The following is a 16,319-nucleotide window of genomic DNA, read 5'->3' on the forward strand; positions in this document are numbered from 1 at the left end:
TTCTACATATGATTATTCCTGGCATCCTTTTAGAATTCCAAGGGTTTTTCAGGAGGGTTTAGATAAAGGTTTGTCTGCCAGTACCTTGAAAGGAAAATTGTCTGCCCTTTCTGTAATTTTTCAAATGACAATTTCTAATCTTCCTGATATTCATTGTTTTGTTCAGGCTTTAAACCGGATTAATACTGGACAAAGTTGTGAAATCCCCACCGAAAAGTGTATACCAAAAAGCACACCACCGCATTGAACCACTGAAAGTAATACTGTATAAATTTATAATACGAATAGTAAAGGGCTATTAAAATATAACTTTTATTAAAGTGAAAGTCAATCCTAGCGTTTTAGAATTGCTAGGATTGACTACTGAAACAAATAAAGGGGACTTTCATTTATGAAGTATAAGATAATTCATGTAGAAAGCTCCTTTATTTGTTTCAACCGATCGCTGTTCTTAGCTGCTAACGAAGCCCACGGCAAAAAAATTTTTTGCGAATAGGTGACATTTTCACCTCTTAGCAAATAGCTGTACGGTAAATCCAGCTCCTAAGTGCGCAAGCCGGATTTACCGAAAGGCTATTTGCTAAAAGGTCAAAACGTCACCTCTCAAGCAAAACAGCGATCAGCCGTGGGCTTCCTTAGCGGCTCAGAATGGTGATCGGTTGAAACAAATAAAGGAGCTTTCTACATGAAGTATCTTATACTTTATGAATGAAAGTCCCCTTTATTTGTTTCAATAGTCAATCCTAGCTTTTCAAAAATGCTAGGGATGACTTTCACTTTAAGTACCAATTAAAAATGGGAAAATTAATAGTGCTGTAAGTGAAACACATTAATCTTTATTGCATATATATCGGTTATAAGATCTGACGGCTAGATTACGAGTTGTGCGTTCGTCTTTTAATAATGAAAATATGGCATTTTCAGTGTTAAAACAGCACCGCAGCCACTACAAGTCTTGTCTGTATAGCTGTACCGCAAGCCTTTTAGACTGTAACGCAACGTCAGTCCCGCACACGTAAAAATGAAGTTTTTTCATGGGACTTTCATAGCGCAGCCATTACGAGTTTTGCGGTAAGGTTAAAAAGCTTGCGTTACAGCCTAAAACTACAAGATCCGTAACGACATTTAAAAGCAGTAGTTTTCATTTTTATGCTACAAAACTGTTACATAAAACTCATAACCAAACTGTTACAAAGTACACCAACACCCATAAACTACCAATTAACCCCTAAACCGAGGCCGTCCCGCATAGCAAATACTATATTAAATTTATTAACCGCTAATCTGCCGCTCCCGACATTGCCGCCACTAAAAATAATTATTAACCCCTATTCCGCCGCTCCCCGACATCGTCACCACTATAATAAAGTTATTAACCCCTAAACCGCCACCCTCCCGCATCACAAACACTATTTAATTATTATTAACCCCTAATCTTCCGTCCGCCCACCTTGCCCCCCACTGTACTAAAGTTATTAAACCCTACACCGCCACCACTATAATAAACCTATTAACCCCTAAACTACAAGCCCCTTACAATGAAATATACTAAAATAAACTATTAACCCCTAAGCCGAAAGCCCCCCACATCGCAATAAACTAAATTAAACTAGTAACCCCTAAACCTAATCATAACCCTAACGTAACCATAACACCCCCTAACTTTATATTAAAATTACAATTTCCCTATCTTAAATTAAATTAAAACTTACCTGTCAAATTAAAAGAACTAAGTTTAAACTAACAATTAAACTAATATAATTATTAAACTAAAATTAAACTAACTACCAATAAAAGAAAACTTAACTACACGTTAAAAAAAATCCTAACACTACTCTAAAAATGACAAAGTATCTAATTACAAAAAATAAGACTAAATTACGAAAAATAACAAACTAAATAATCAAAAATAAAAAAGAATTACACCTAATCTAATAGCCCTATCAAAATACAAAAGCCCACCCAAAAAAAAAAAACCTATCCTACAATAAACTACCAATAGCCCTTAAAAGGGCCTTTTGTGGGGCATTGCCCCAAAGATATCAGCTCTTTTCCCTGAAAAAAAGACCACCCAACAGTAAAACCCACCACCCAACTAACCCCCCCAAAATAGAAAACCTAATTCTAAAAATACCTAATCTACCCTTGCCATGAAAAGGACATTTGTATGGGCATTGCCCTTAAAAGGGCATTTAGCTCTCTTGCTGCCCAAACCCTAATCTAAAAATAAAACACCCAAAAAAACCTAACACTAACCTCCGACGATCCACTTACAGTTTTTGAAGTCCCACTTGAACAATCTTCATCCAGGTGGCCTCTTCTATCTTCATCCAGGCGGTGAGAAGTCTTCATCCAGACGGCCTCTTTTATCTTCATCCAGACGGCGAGCAATCTTCAACCAGACGGCATCTTCTATCTTGATCCCGGCAGCGCAGAGCGGGTCCATCCTGAAGATATCTGGCGCGGAGCATCCTCTTCATACGGTTGCCGCCGTACACTGAATATTCAGTGCAAGGTACGCGATTCAAGCTGGCGTCCCTTGCATTCCTATTGGCTGAAAAAATTTGAATCATCCAATAGAATAAGAGCTGCTTAAATTCTATTGGCTGATTTGAACAGCCAATAGGATTTTAGCAGCTCTAATTCCTATTGGCTGATTCAAATTTTTCAGCCTATAGGAATGCAAGGGACGCCATCTTGAATCGCATACCTTGCATTGAAGATTCAGTGTATGGCGGCGACCGTATGAAGAGGATGCTCCGCGCCGGATGTCTTCAGGATGGACCCGCTCCGCGCCACCGGGATCAAGATAGAAGATGCCGCCTGGATGAAGGTAGAAGAGGCCGTCTGGGTGAAGACTTCTCGCCACCTGTTAGGGGTGTTTGTTTTGTAGCTAAAGAGCTGTTAACTTTAGGGCAATGCCCTACAAAAGGCCCTTTTAATGGACCCCCAAAAGACCCTTTTAAGGGCCCTTGGTAGTTTATTATAGATTAGGTTTTTTTTTTATTTTGGGGTGTTTTTTTTTATTGTTTTAAAGGGTATTAGAATAGGAATAATTTTTATTATTCTGTTTAATTTAGTTTGTTATTTTTTTTGTAATGGTAGGTTTTTTATTTTTTGTAATTTTACTGTCATTTTTACTTTTTGTAATGTTAGGGTTTAGTGTAAGGTAGCTTAAGTTTTATTTGACAGGTAAGTTTGTATTTATTTTAACTAGGTAGTTAGTAAATAGTTAATAACTATTTACTAACTAGTCTACCTAGTTAAAATAAATACAAACTTACCTGTGAAATAATAGTTATATTGTAGCTAGCTTAGGTTTTATTTCATATGTAAGTATGTATTTAGTTTTAAATAGGTATTATTTAGTTAATAACTGTAAGTTAAATTTAGCTATATTTAAATTATGTTAAAGTTATAGGGTGTTAGGGTTACGGTTAGGGTTTGATATAGTTTAATTTAGGTTGTTGCGATGTTGGGGGGGCTGGTGGTTTAGGGGTTATTAGGTTTATTTAGTGGTAGTGATGTGGGAGGCCAGAGGTTTAGGGGTTAATAACTTTATTTAGTTGCTGCGATTTTCGGGAGCGGTGGAATAGGGGTTAATAGATTTATTATTGTGTGGTCGATGGGGTGCAGGGGAATAGGGGTTAATAACTTTAGTATAGTGGCAGCTATATCGGGAGTGACAGATTAGGGGTTAATAGTTTTTTTTTAAGGTGGCGGTGATATCGGGGGCGGCAGATTAGAGGTTAATAACATTATGTAGGTGTCGGTGTGGTCAGATTACGGGTGTTTAGTCCTGGGGTTTATGTCAGGGTGTTAGGTTTAAACGTTGTTATTTTTTCCCCCCATAGACATCAATGGGACTGTGTTACGGAGCTTTTCTTTCCGCGATCGCAGGTGTTAGACTTTTTTCTGACCCGCTCTCCCCATTGATGTCTATGGGGGAAGCGTGAACACGACGCGTTTCCTGCCCGTAGGCACTTCGTCAGGGACCTGACGAAGTGCCTACAGGCAGGAAACGTTTGGACGTTTTGTTTGTTTCTAGCTCCCTCCTGAGCTTGAATGTACCCTGTATGTTTGTATAGACTTACAATAAAGTCTGCTTTTACCTGCATAACTTTTGCGGTGGTTCTCTCCTTGCAGCAGGTTAATCCTTTATCAGTGTTCATTTGATTTTCTCTTCTGGGAGCCAGCGGGTGTCTCCTTACCTGACAGCAAGGTGTCTTGAATTCAGCCTGTGAAGCGGTGTCGACATTACAAGGTAACTTTACTTTGCGTCAGTGCTATATTAGTAGGCTTACTACTCCGATAGCAAACAAATATTTATTACCGCAAGGATTGTCAAGAGACTTATATTATATATAAAAAAATGTACTGCATTATTACATTGACAAACGGTTCTGCTTGTCCTTTTCTTTCTTTTTGGACAATTTAATCTGGATTAAACCTGTTATTAGGACTATTTCTCCTCCTTGGAGTCTTAACCTAGTACTAAAAGTTTTCCAGGCTACTCCTTTTGTGCCTTTTTTACATTGGACATTAAACTTCTTTCTTGGAAAGTGTTATTTCTTTTGGCTAGCTCTTCTGCTAGAACAGTTTCTGCTCTCTTGTGAGTCTCCTTATCTGATTTTCCATCAGGATAAAGTGGTTTTGTGGACTACTTTTCAGTTTTTACTTAATCCTCACAACATTATTAGGGAACTAATCGTTCCCTCCTCTTGTCCTAATCCGAAAAATGCTACTGAAAAGCTTTGCATTCTTTGAATGTTGTTAGAGCAGTGAAATATTATGTTGATGCTATTAAGGATTTCAGATAGACTTCTAGTCTGTTTGTTCTATTTCTGATCCTAAGAAAGGCCAGAAGGCCTCGGCTATTTCTTTAGCCTCTTGGTTAAAAAATTTTCAGCTTATTTGGAGGCGGTCAGTCTCCGCTTGAGAAAATTACAGCTCATTCTACTAGAGCAATTGCCACATCTTGGGCTTTCAAGAATGAGGCTTCAGTTGATTAAATTTGCAAAGCGGCCACTTAGTTACCATATTGCAGTTTTTGATAGAAAGGTTCTTCAGGCAATTGTTTCAGTTTGATAACTGTGCCTATAATTTGAGGGGGGTTTTTTGGGAGGGGGTTTGGATTTAATTTCTCAGCGAAAAAAAAAGCTGTTTTTATTTTTATCCCTCCCTTTATTTTTACTCGTGGCCTTCCAAATCTTGGGTATTATATCCCATACGTAACAGCTTGTGGACTCTCACCACCTATATAAAAGAAAACATAATTTACCTGATAAATTAATTTATTTCATGGTGGTGAGAGTACACAAGGCCACACCCATTTAGGGTTGTATTTTTGTTTTGTTTAATGCACATCTTTTTTTCCTGATCCTCTTTTTTTGTCTTTTACTCCTTAAACACCTCCCCACTTGGCTATTCGTAAAACTGAGGTATGTGTGAGGTGGGAGGGGTATTTATAGGCTTTTGAGGTTTGGGAAACTTTGCCTCCTCCTGGTAGGAATGTATATCCCCATACTTAACAGTAAACTTAAATGCATTTAGATTAGAGGTGGCCTTTAAGGTCTAAGAAATTAACATATGAACCACCTAGGTTTAGCAAAATTGGTGATAAAAGTAAATTGGAAAGTTGTTTAAAGGGCCATTATACACTCAAAAAAATATAGGCTATTTACATTAAGCACCAAAAGAAGATAAAGTTTATAATTGACATGTGTTAGCAATTTTGCTGCTAACTCTCCTAAAAATGATTATAAAGTTTCTAATCCTCTCTGTGCATGAGAATACGAACGTAATCTCCACTAGCTTTAGAGCTAGGCTTTTTCTACACTCCCTATCTAGTGTCCTTTACAGCCAGCCCCAATGCTGGGGCTGTCTGTGTAATAGATAAGCCTGTCACAAATCCCCTCACCTCTCTCAGCCGTTTCTTCCTGACTGTTTACACTGGCTGGGCACGATCTCACTCCTCCCTCTCTCCTCCCGGTAAGCATTCAGTAGACACAACTGGAATATTCCACTCACAGCTCTGTGAAACATGACCCTGAGATGTTTTACACAGCTGTGTGTGAAAATATTCAGAGTGCCGTAGTGATGACAAAGAGGGAGTCAGATATATGCACAGTTGCACTGTTTTTTTTATATGGGCAGATGTATTTTACATGTATATCAGCTGAGCCTGAGAGATGTAGAGCATTTAATTGTAACACTAACAAACTGCACATAAGCTAAATCACAGGGATTCTACCCCAGCAGTGTCTCAGTTTTATCTGCACCTCGGCAACATCCAGAGCTCCGCCCCCAGCTTTATGAGGAGGCAGGAGAGTGGGAGTAGCTGGGGGCGGAGCTCTGGATGTTGACGATTAATAAAAAAATAATCTTGTACACATTATTCTTGACTGCAGGGTGCAAGTTGAACATAAAAAGGAATAGGCTCCTAAATGTTCGCTACAGTAACTACGCTAAATGTTTACTTATATGTTTGCATTGCATATTTACCAGGGATAGGCACAGACAAAGGCTGTGGCGGACATTTTCCAAATTACAGACCTTAGTGAAGGACACCAAGGTACATTTTAAATTAAAAACATTATTTTATAGTGCTTGGTGTTAATATACTGATGCAGATACCACTGATCCTATAATAACCAGCCCTCCTCTGGCTATACCCATGTGCCAGTGTCACTACTGTGTCATTATATAGCGCTGGGTGTTATTATAGTGATGCAGATACCACTGACCCTATAACCAACCCTTTTCTGGCTATACGCATGTGCCAGTGTCACTACTGTGTCATTATATAGCGCTGGGTGTTATTATACTGATGCAGATACCACTGACCCTATAACCAACCCTTGTCTGGCTATACGTATGTGCCAGTGTCACTACTGTGTCATTATATAGCGCTGGGTGTTATTATAGTGATGGCAGATACCACTGACCCTATAACCAACCCTTGTCTGGGTATATGCATGTCCCAGTGTCACTACTGTGTCTTTGTATATAGCTGGGTGTTATTATACAGATGCAGATACACATCCAGTATTTCACTCAGACTTTAGTTATTCCATAACTTATCACCCAATATCGCTAGCAGTCTCTTGACAAGCCACTAACTTTATTCACACTACATATTTTTACATATTTGTATTCCTATTATTCAATTAAAACATATACTAAGGTTGTGGCGGACACTGCAAGGGCTAGTCACAGACACCAGTGTCCGTGTACGGACACCTTGCCTATCCCTGATATTTACCATTTAAAAATAGTTTTTATATATAGTGTGTCTATACACTGGGCCAAATCAAATGTATGTATTTGTAATAATTGTATTAAAAGGACTTAATTTGTTAAGGTTTAAAATAAAAACAATGAAAAATTACTGCACATATGCAAAGAGGGAGTAGGGCAGTGGGTGTAATGTGGGTGAGGTGTGGGCAGGTGATGGGTATTTTTATTTCTCCAACATTGGTGTGTCCGGTCCACGGCGTCATCCATTACTTGTGGGAAATATTCTCCCCCACAGGGAAAGGCAAGGAGAGCACACAGCAAGAGCTGTCCATATAGCTCCCCCTCTGGCTCCGCCCCCCCAGTCATTCTCCTTGCCGCTCTGAACAAGTAGTATCTCCACGGGGATGGTGAGGAGTTTGTGGTGTTAGTTGTAGTTTTTTATTCTTCTATCAAGAGTTTGTTATTTTAAAATAGTGCTGGCTTGTACTATTTACGTAACTAAATCCATTTCTGTTACCACGCAGGACTGTTGAAACCAGAGAACTTCAGTTGGGGGTAACAGTTTGCAGACTCATCTGCTTCAGGTATGACTAGTCTCCTTCTAACAAAACAGGCTAATGCTAGATGACAGTCATTTTTCCCCTCAGGGAAAACGGTAAGCCATTTTTCTTTCACCTCAGCAAAAAAGATAATAGGCTTCCCCCTTTTGATTTTTATGCTGGTAGACACTGTTAGGGGCCAAATCGATAGTTTTTTATTACAATATGATGGCAATTGAAATGTTTTATAAGCTCATATACACTTGGGGACGTTTTTTATTGATCTGGCTTGCTTTAGACACCTAAATCTAGTCAGAAAGGCACCTTCACTCTAGTGTACTGAGGGAGGAGGCCTCATTTTGGCACTTCAGCTGCGTAGTTGATTCCAAGGCAGTGCATGCAGTTTCATGTGAGAGGGTCCTGTGGCTCAGAAAGTGACTCCAGAAGGCTTATTTCTGTGGATGGTTGACCCCTAAGGAAGGTAAAAGCTGCAGCAATGCTGTAGCAGTGATTGTGGTGTATAAAAACGGTTAAATCCAACAATTAGCTCCAGTTTGCTTGTTTTAAGAGCTAGAGTCTCCATATTTGCTGTGCAATACTTTCTAAGCATTAAGACACTGGGGTCCAAATTTCAGAAAAATCGGATATTGCCTTCATAGTTTTTTGAACATTCAGAAATAAAATGTGTCATTTTATTATTTAAAGAGACAGTAACGTTTTTGTTTAAAATCGTTTTTATTGCATTGTTTGCCTGCCTAAATCTGTTTAACATGTCTGTGCCATCAGATAACCTATGTTCTGTGTGTGTAGAGACAAATGTGGTTCCCTCTTTGAGTGTTTGTGATAATTGTGCCATAGCGTCCAAACAAAATGAGGACAGCTCTGTTACATTTCATAATGTTGCCCAAGATGATTTATCTAATGAAGGTAGTGGGGATAGTTCTACATCCTCTCCTTCTGTGTCTACACCAGCTTTGCCCGCGCAGGCGACACCTAGCGCGCCAGTGCTTATTTCTATGCAACAATTAACAGCAGTAGTGGATAATTCTATAGCAAATCTTTTATCCAAACTGCCAGCATTTCAGAGAAAGCGTGATTGTTCAGCTTTAAATACAGATAAAAGGGATGAACAATCAGACGCTGACGATGCTTTATCTATTTTACCCTCACATCAATCGGAATTGGCTGTGAGGGAAGGGCTGTCTGAGGGTGAAATTTCAGACTCAGGAAAAATTTCTCAACAGGCAGAACCTGATATAGTAGCATTTAAGTTTAAGCTAGAACATCTCCGTGCTTTGCTAAAGGAGGTATTAGCTACTCTGGATGACTGTGATTCTATGGTAGTACCAGAGAAGTTGTGCAAATTGGACAAATTTTTAGAGGTCCCAGTGCACAACGACGCTTTTCCAATACCCAAAAGGGTAGCGAACATAGTGGAAAAGGAGTGGGAGAAGCCAGGTGTACTCTTTGCCCCACCTCCTATATTTAAGAAAATGTTTCCCATAGTAGACCCTAGAAGGGACGCATGGCAGACGGTCCCGAAGGTTGAGGGAGCTGTTTCAACACTAGCGAAGCGCACCACTATTCCTATAGAGGACAGCTGCGCTTTCAAAGATCCTATGGATAAAAAATTGGAAGGATTGCTTAAAAAGATTTTTGTTCAGCAAGGGTTCATCCTTCAACCAGCTACGTGTGTTATTACTGTCACTTCAGCGGCGTCCTTTTGGTTCGAGGAACTAGAAAGGTCGCTCCAGAAAGAGACTTCCTATGAAGAAGTCATGGACAGAATTCACGCATTGAAATTAGCTAATTCCTTTATATTGGATGCCGCCTTTCAAATAACGAAATTGGCGGCGAAAAACTCAGGTTTTGCTATAGTATCGCGGAGGGCGCTTTGGCTAAAATCCTGGTCGGCAGATGTGTTGTCCAAGACTAAGTTACTTAATATTCCTTTCAAGGGTAAGACCCTTTTTGGGCCGGAATTGAAGGAAATTATTTCAGACATCACTGGGGGTAAGGGCCATGCCCTCCCACAGGATAGGCCGTTTAAGGCTAAGAACAAGTCTAATTTTCGTTCCTTTCGCAATTTCAGGAACGGACCGGCTAATAACTCCTCTGCCGCTAGACAAGAAGGTAACGCGGCCCAGCCCAAACCCGCTTGGAAGCCCATGCAAGGCTGGAACAAGGGTAAACAAACCAAGAAACCTGCTGCTGCTACCAAGACAGCATGAAGGGGTAGCCCCCGATCCGGGACCGGATCTGGTAGGGGGCAGACTATCTCTCTTCGCTCAGGCTTGGGCAAGAGATGTTCCGGATCCCTGGGCACTAGAGATAGTCTCCAAGGGATACCTGCTAGAGTTCAAGGGACTTCCTCCAAGGGGAAGGTTCCACCTGCCTCGCTTATCTTCAGACCAGATAAAGAAACAGGCATTCTTACATTGTGTAAGAGACCTATCAAAGATGGGAGTGATAAACCCAGTCCCCTCCGGGGAACAAGGTCTAGGTTTTTACTCAAACCTGTTTGTGGTTCCCAAAAAAGAGGGAACTTTCAGGCCAATTCTGGATTTAAAGATATTAAACAAGTTCCTCAGAGTTCCATCCTTCAAAATGGAAACCATTCGGACAATCTTGCCGACAATCCAGCAGGGTCAATGTTTGACTACCGTGGATCTAAAGGATGCGTATCTGCATATTCCAATCCACAAAACTCATCATCCGTTCCTGAGGTTCGCCTTTCTGGACAAACATTACCAGTTCGTGGCTCTTCCATTCGGTTTAGCCACCGCTCCCAGAATTTTCACAAAGGTGCTAGGGTCCCTTCTAGCGGTCCTAAGGCCGAGGGGCATCGCTGTAGCACCTTATCTAGACGACATCCTAATCCAAGCGTCGTCTCTTTCCAAAGCAAGGGCCCACACAGACATTGTGTTGACTTTTCTCAGATCTCACGGGTGGAAGGTGAACATAGAAAAGAGTTCACTGTCACCGTCCACAAGGGTTCCTTTTCTGGGAACAATAATAGATTCTGTGGAAATGAAGATCTTCCTGACAGAAGTCAGAAAGCTAAAGCTTCTAAACGCTTGTCGAATTCTTCATTCTATTCCTCAACCCTCCATAGCTCAGTGCATGGAAGTAATAGTACTAATGGTCGCAGCAATGGACGTGGTTCCTTTTGCTCGAATTCATCTAAGACCATTACAGCTGTGCATGCTCAATCAGTGGAATGGGGACTATACAGACTTGTCTCCCCAAATTCAAGTAGACCAGGTAACCAGGGACTCACTTCTCTGGTGGTTGACCCAGGATCACCTGTCTCAGGGAATGAGTTTCCGCAGACTGGAGTGGGTCATCGTCACGACCGACGCCAGCCTCTTGGGGTGGGTCGCGGTCTGGGACTCCCTGAAAGCTCAGGGCCTATGGTCTCGGGAAGAGCCGCTTCTCCCGATAAACATTTTGGAACTTAGAGCAATATTCAATGCGCTCCTGGCTTGGCCTCAGCTAGCGGAATCCAGGTTCATAAGATTTCAGTCGGACAACATAACGACTGTTGCGTACATCAATCATCAGGGGGGAACAAAGAGTTCCCTAGCGATGAAGGAAGTAACCAAGATTATCCAATGGGCAGAGAATCACTCCTGCCATCTATCCGCTATTCACATCCCAGGAGTAGACAACTGGGAGGCGGACTATTTGAGTCGTCAGACTTTCCATCCAGGGGAGTGGGAACTCCACCCGGAGGTCTTTGCTCAGTTAACCCAATTATGGGGCATTCCAGACATGGATCTAATGGCGTCCCGTCAGAACTTCAAGATTCCTTGCTACGGGTCCAGATCCAGGGATCCCAAGGCGACTCTAGTGGATGCATTAGTGGCGCCTTGGTCGTTCAACCTAGCGTATGTGTTTCCACCGTTTCCTCTCCATCCCAGGCTCATAGCCAGGATCAAACAGGAGAAGGCCTCGGTGATTCTGATAGCTCCTGCGTGGCCACGCAGGGCTTGGTATGCAGACCTGGTGAATATGTCATCGGCTCCACCATGGAAGCTACCTTTGAGACAGGATCTTCTAGTACAAGGTCCATTCGAACATCCAAATCTAGTTTCTCTGCAGCTGACTGCTTGGAAATTGAACGCTTAATTTTATCCAAGCGTGGGTTTTCGAATTCTGTGATAGATACTCTGGTCCAAGCCAGAAAACCTTTGACTAGAAAGATTTACCATAAAATATGGAAAAAATATATCTGCTGGTGTGAATCCAAGGGATTCTCCTGGAGTAAGATTAAAATTCCAAAGATTCTCTCCTTTCTCCAAGAAGGTTTCGATAAAGGGTTGTCAGCTAGTTCTCTAAAAGGACAGATTTCTGCTTTATCTGTCTTGTTACACAAACGACTGGCAGCTGTGCCAGATGTACAAGCTTTTGTTCAGGCTTTGGTTAGAATCAAGCCTGTTTACAGACCCATGACTCCTCCTTGGAGTCTAAATTTAGTTCTTTCAGTTCTTCAAGGGGTTCCGTTTGAACCTTTACATTCCATAGATATTAAGTTATTATCTTGGAAAGTCCTATTTTTGGTTGCTATTTCTTCTGCTAGAAGAGTTTCTGAATTATCTGCTTTGCAATGTAATCCACCCTATCTGGTTTTCCATTCAGATAAGGTTGTTTTGCGTACTAAGCCTGGTTTTCTTCCAAAAGTTGTTTCCAACAAGAATATTAACCAGGAAATAGTTGTTCCTTCTCTGTGTCCGAATCCAGTTTCAAAGAAGGAACGTTTGTTACACAATTTAGAAGTTCTACTTAGAAGCAACAAAAGATTTTAGACAAACCTCATCTTTGTTTGTCGTTTACTCTGGTAAGAGGAGAGGTCAAAAAGCTACTGCTACCGCTCTCTCTCTTTCTGGCTGAAAAGCATTATCCGATTGGCTTATGAGACTGCCGGACGGCAACCTCCTGACCGAATCACAGCTCACTCTACTAGGGCTGTGGCTTCCACTTGGGCCTACAAGAACAAGGCTTCTGTTGATCAGATATGTAAGGCAGCGACTTGGTCCTCTCTGCACACTTTTGCCAAATTCTACAAATTTGATACTTATGCTTCTTCGGAGGCTATTTTTGCAAACCGTGGTGCCTTCCATTTAGGTAACCTGATTTGCTCCCTCCCTTCATCCGTGTCCTAAAGCTTTGGTATTGGTTCCCACAAGTAATGGATGACGCCGTGGACCGGACACACCAATGTTGGAGAAAACAGAATTTATGCTTACCTGATAAATTACTTTCTCCAACGGTGTGTCCGGTCCACGGCCCGCCCTGGTTTCCTAATCAGGTTAAAAAAAAATTTCTTTATACACTACAGTCACCACGGCACCCTATAGTTTCTCCTTTTTCTCCTAACCGTCGGTCGAATGACTGGGGGGGGCGGAGCCAGAGGGGGAGCTATATGGACAGCTCTTGCTGTGTGCTCTCCTTGCGGGGGAGAATATTTCCCACAAGTAATGGATGACGCCGTGGACCGGACACACCGTTGGAGAAAGTAATTTATCAGGTAAGCATAAATTCTGTTTTTTATTTTTAAACTGTGTTCCATTCACAGAAAGTTCAAGAAAAAGAAGTTCTTCTCATGTACTACAACAGAACGGCAGAAGCAAAAATCAAATCTGTCATGTGAGTGTTTGGTTATATGCCCTTTAAGCAGAAGGTCCTATTATTCTTAATTACTAGCTTCCTATATTATTGTAAGTTTTCTTGTGTATTTTGTGTTGGATCATAACATTTTAATGGTATATTGAATATGCTGATTTATTTAATTCCCCAATAAAAAAAAAAATCTCTGCACATTTCTCCTACATTAGTGTGTCCGGTCCACGGCTTCATCCTTACTTGTGGGATATTCTCTTCCCCTACAGGAAATGGCAAAGAGAGCACACAGCAAAAGCTGTCCATACAGCCCCCCTCTGGCTCCGCCCCCCAGTCATTCTCTTTGCCGCTCTGAACAAGTAGCATCTCCACGGGGATGGTAAAGAGTATGTGGTGTTAGTTGTAGTTTTATTTCTTCTATCAAGAGTTTGTTATTTTAAAATAGTGCCGGTTTGTACTATTTACTCTACAACAGAAAGTGATGAAGAGTTCTGTTAAAAGAGGAGTATGATTTTAGCACCAGTAACTAAAATCCATTGCTGTTCCCACGCAGGACTGTTGAAACCAGAGAACTTCAGTTGGGGGGAACAGTTTGCAGACTTTTCTGCTCCAGGTATGACCAGTCTCTTTTCTAACAAGACATAGTAATGCTAGAAGACTGTCAGTTTTCCCTTATGGGATCGGTAAGCCATTTTCTTAGACTCATAACAGAATTAAGGCTTATAAATTGGGCTCTATGCTGGTTGACACTATTGTGGGCTAAATCTATTGGTTTATATCATATTTATATGACATTTGGAGTGTTTTGTGAATTTTGAAACACTTTTGGGAACGTTTTATTACGCCTGGCAGTTGTTTAGACGCCTAATCTAGTCAGGAAGGCCCCTTCACTCTGGTGCAGAGGGAGGAGGCCTCATTTTCGCGCCTCAGTTGCGCAGTTACTTCTAGAGGCAGTGCATGCAGCTTCATGTGAGAGGGTCCTGTGGCTAAAAAATGGACTCAGGAAGGCTTATTTCTGTGGTGAATAACCCCTAAGGAAGGTAAAAGCTGCAGCAAAGTCTGTGGCAGGGACTGTAGTGTGTTTAAACCGGTAAATTGAACAATTAGCTCCGGTTTGCTCATTTAAGGGTTTAGAGACTTGAAATTTGGTGTGCAATACTTTCAAAGCATTAAGACACTGGGGTGTATAAAGATCGGATATTTCCTTCATAGTTTTTCAAACATTCAGAAATAAAGTGTGCTCTTTTTATTATTTAAAGAGACAGTAACGGTTTTGTTTAAAAGCGTTTTTATTGCATTAATAGACTGCCAAAATCTGTCTAACATGTCTGTACCTTCAGATAGCATATGTTCTGTGTGTATGGAGGCCAAGGTGGTTCCACCTTTAAATGTATGTGCAAATTGTGCCATGGCGTCCAAACAAAGTAAGGACAGTACTGTCACATTGAATAAGGTTGCCCAAGATGATTCTTCAAATGAAGGTAGTGGGGATAGCTCATCATCCTCTCCTTCTGTGTCAACACCAGTTTTGCCTGCGCAGGCGATACCTAGTACATCTAGCGTGCCAATGCTTGTTACTATGCAACAATTAACTGCAGTAATGGATAATTCTATAGCAAATCTTTTATCCAAACTGCCAGCATTTCCCAGAAAGCGTGATTGCTCAGTTTTAAATACAGAGGATGAGCAAGTTGGCGCTGACGATAATTTATCTGTTATACCCTCACATCAATCTGAATTGGCAGTGAGGGAGGGTCTGTCTGAGGGAGAAATTTCTGATTCAGGAAAAGTTTCTCAGCAGGCAGAACCTGATATCGTGGCATTTAAATTTAAGTTAGAACATCTCCGCGCCCTGCTCAAGGAGGTGCTAACTACTCTTGATGATTGTGACTCTTTGGTGATTCCAGAGAAGTTGTGCAAAATGGACAAATTCTTAGAGATCCCTGTGCACGCTGATGCCTTTCCGATACCCAAGAGGGTGGCGTACATTGTGACTAAGGAGTGGGAGAAGCCAGGTATACCTTTTTGTTCCACCTCCTATATTTAAGTAAATGTTCCCCATTGTCGACCCCAGAAGGGACGCATGGCAAACGGTCCCTAAGGTAGAGGGGGCAGTTTCAACGTTAGCCAAGCGCACAACTATTCCTATTGAGGACAGTTGCGCTTTCAAAGATCCTATGGATAAAAAATTGGAAGGATTGCTTAAAAAGATATTTGTTCAGCAAGGTTTCCTTCTTCAACCAATTTCGTGCATTATTCCTGTCACCACGGCAGCGTCTTTTTGGTTCGAGGAACTAGAAAATTCGCTCCAAAAGGAGACTCCATATGATGAAGTCATGGACAGAATGCACGCACTAAAGTTGGCTAATTCCTTTATTTTGGATGCCGCTTTTCAATTGGCTAAATTAGCGGCGAAAAATTCAGGTTTTGCAATAGTGGCGCGCAGAGCGCTTTGGCTAAAATCTTGGTCGGCGGATGTGTCGTCCAAAACAAAATTGCTTAATATTCCTTTCAAATGTAAGACCCTTTTCGGGCCAGAATTGAAGGAGATTATCTCAAACATCACTGGGGGAAAGGGCCATGCCCTCCCACAGGATAGGCCTTTCAAGGCTAAGAACAAATCTAATTTTCGTTCCTTTCGCAATTTCAGGAACGGACCGACTCCTAACTCTGCAGCCTCTAGACAAGAGGGTAACACTTCCCAGCCAAAACCAGCATGGAAACCATTGCAAGGCTGGAACAAGGGTAAACAGGCCAAGAAGCCTGCTGCTGCTACCAAGACAGCATGAAGGGGTAGCCCCCGATCCGGGACCGGATCTAGTAGGGGTCAGACTTTCTCTCTTTGCTCAGGCTTGGGCAAGAGATGTTACGGATCCCTGGGCACTAGAAATAGTCTCTCAGGGATATCTTCTAGAGTTC

At 41.5% G+C, this 16,319-nt stretch overlaps 1 protein-coding gene across 3 annotated transcripts in view; it reads left to right on the plus strand.

Annotated features, from left to right (window-relative positions):
* SMARCAL1 (SWI/SNF related, matrix associated, actin dependent regulator of chromatin, subfamily a like 1) overlaps positions 1-16,319 on the plus strand; it is a 440,164-nt gene that overhangs the window by 243,887 nt on the left and 179,958 nt on the right. For all 3 annotated transcript variants that reach the window (XM_053698110.1, XM_053698109.1, XM_053698111.1), the window contains exon 12: positions 13,357-13,427. In XM_053698110.1, coding sequence (XP_053554085.1) covers positions 13,357-13,427 — 71 coding nt within the window. The remainder of the gene's footprint in view (positions 1-13,356; positions 13,428-16,319) is intronic.

Source organism: Bombina bombina, chromosome 1, assembly GCF_027579735.1.
Source record: "Bombina bombina isolate aBomBom1 chromosome 1, aBomBom1.pri, whole genome shotgun sequence".
Lineage (NCBI taxonomy): Eukaryota > Metazoa > Chordata > Amphibia > Anura > Bombinatoridae > Bombina > Bombina bombina.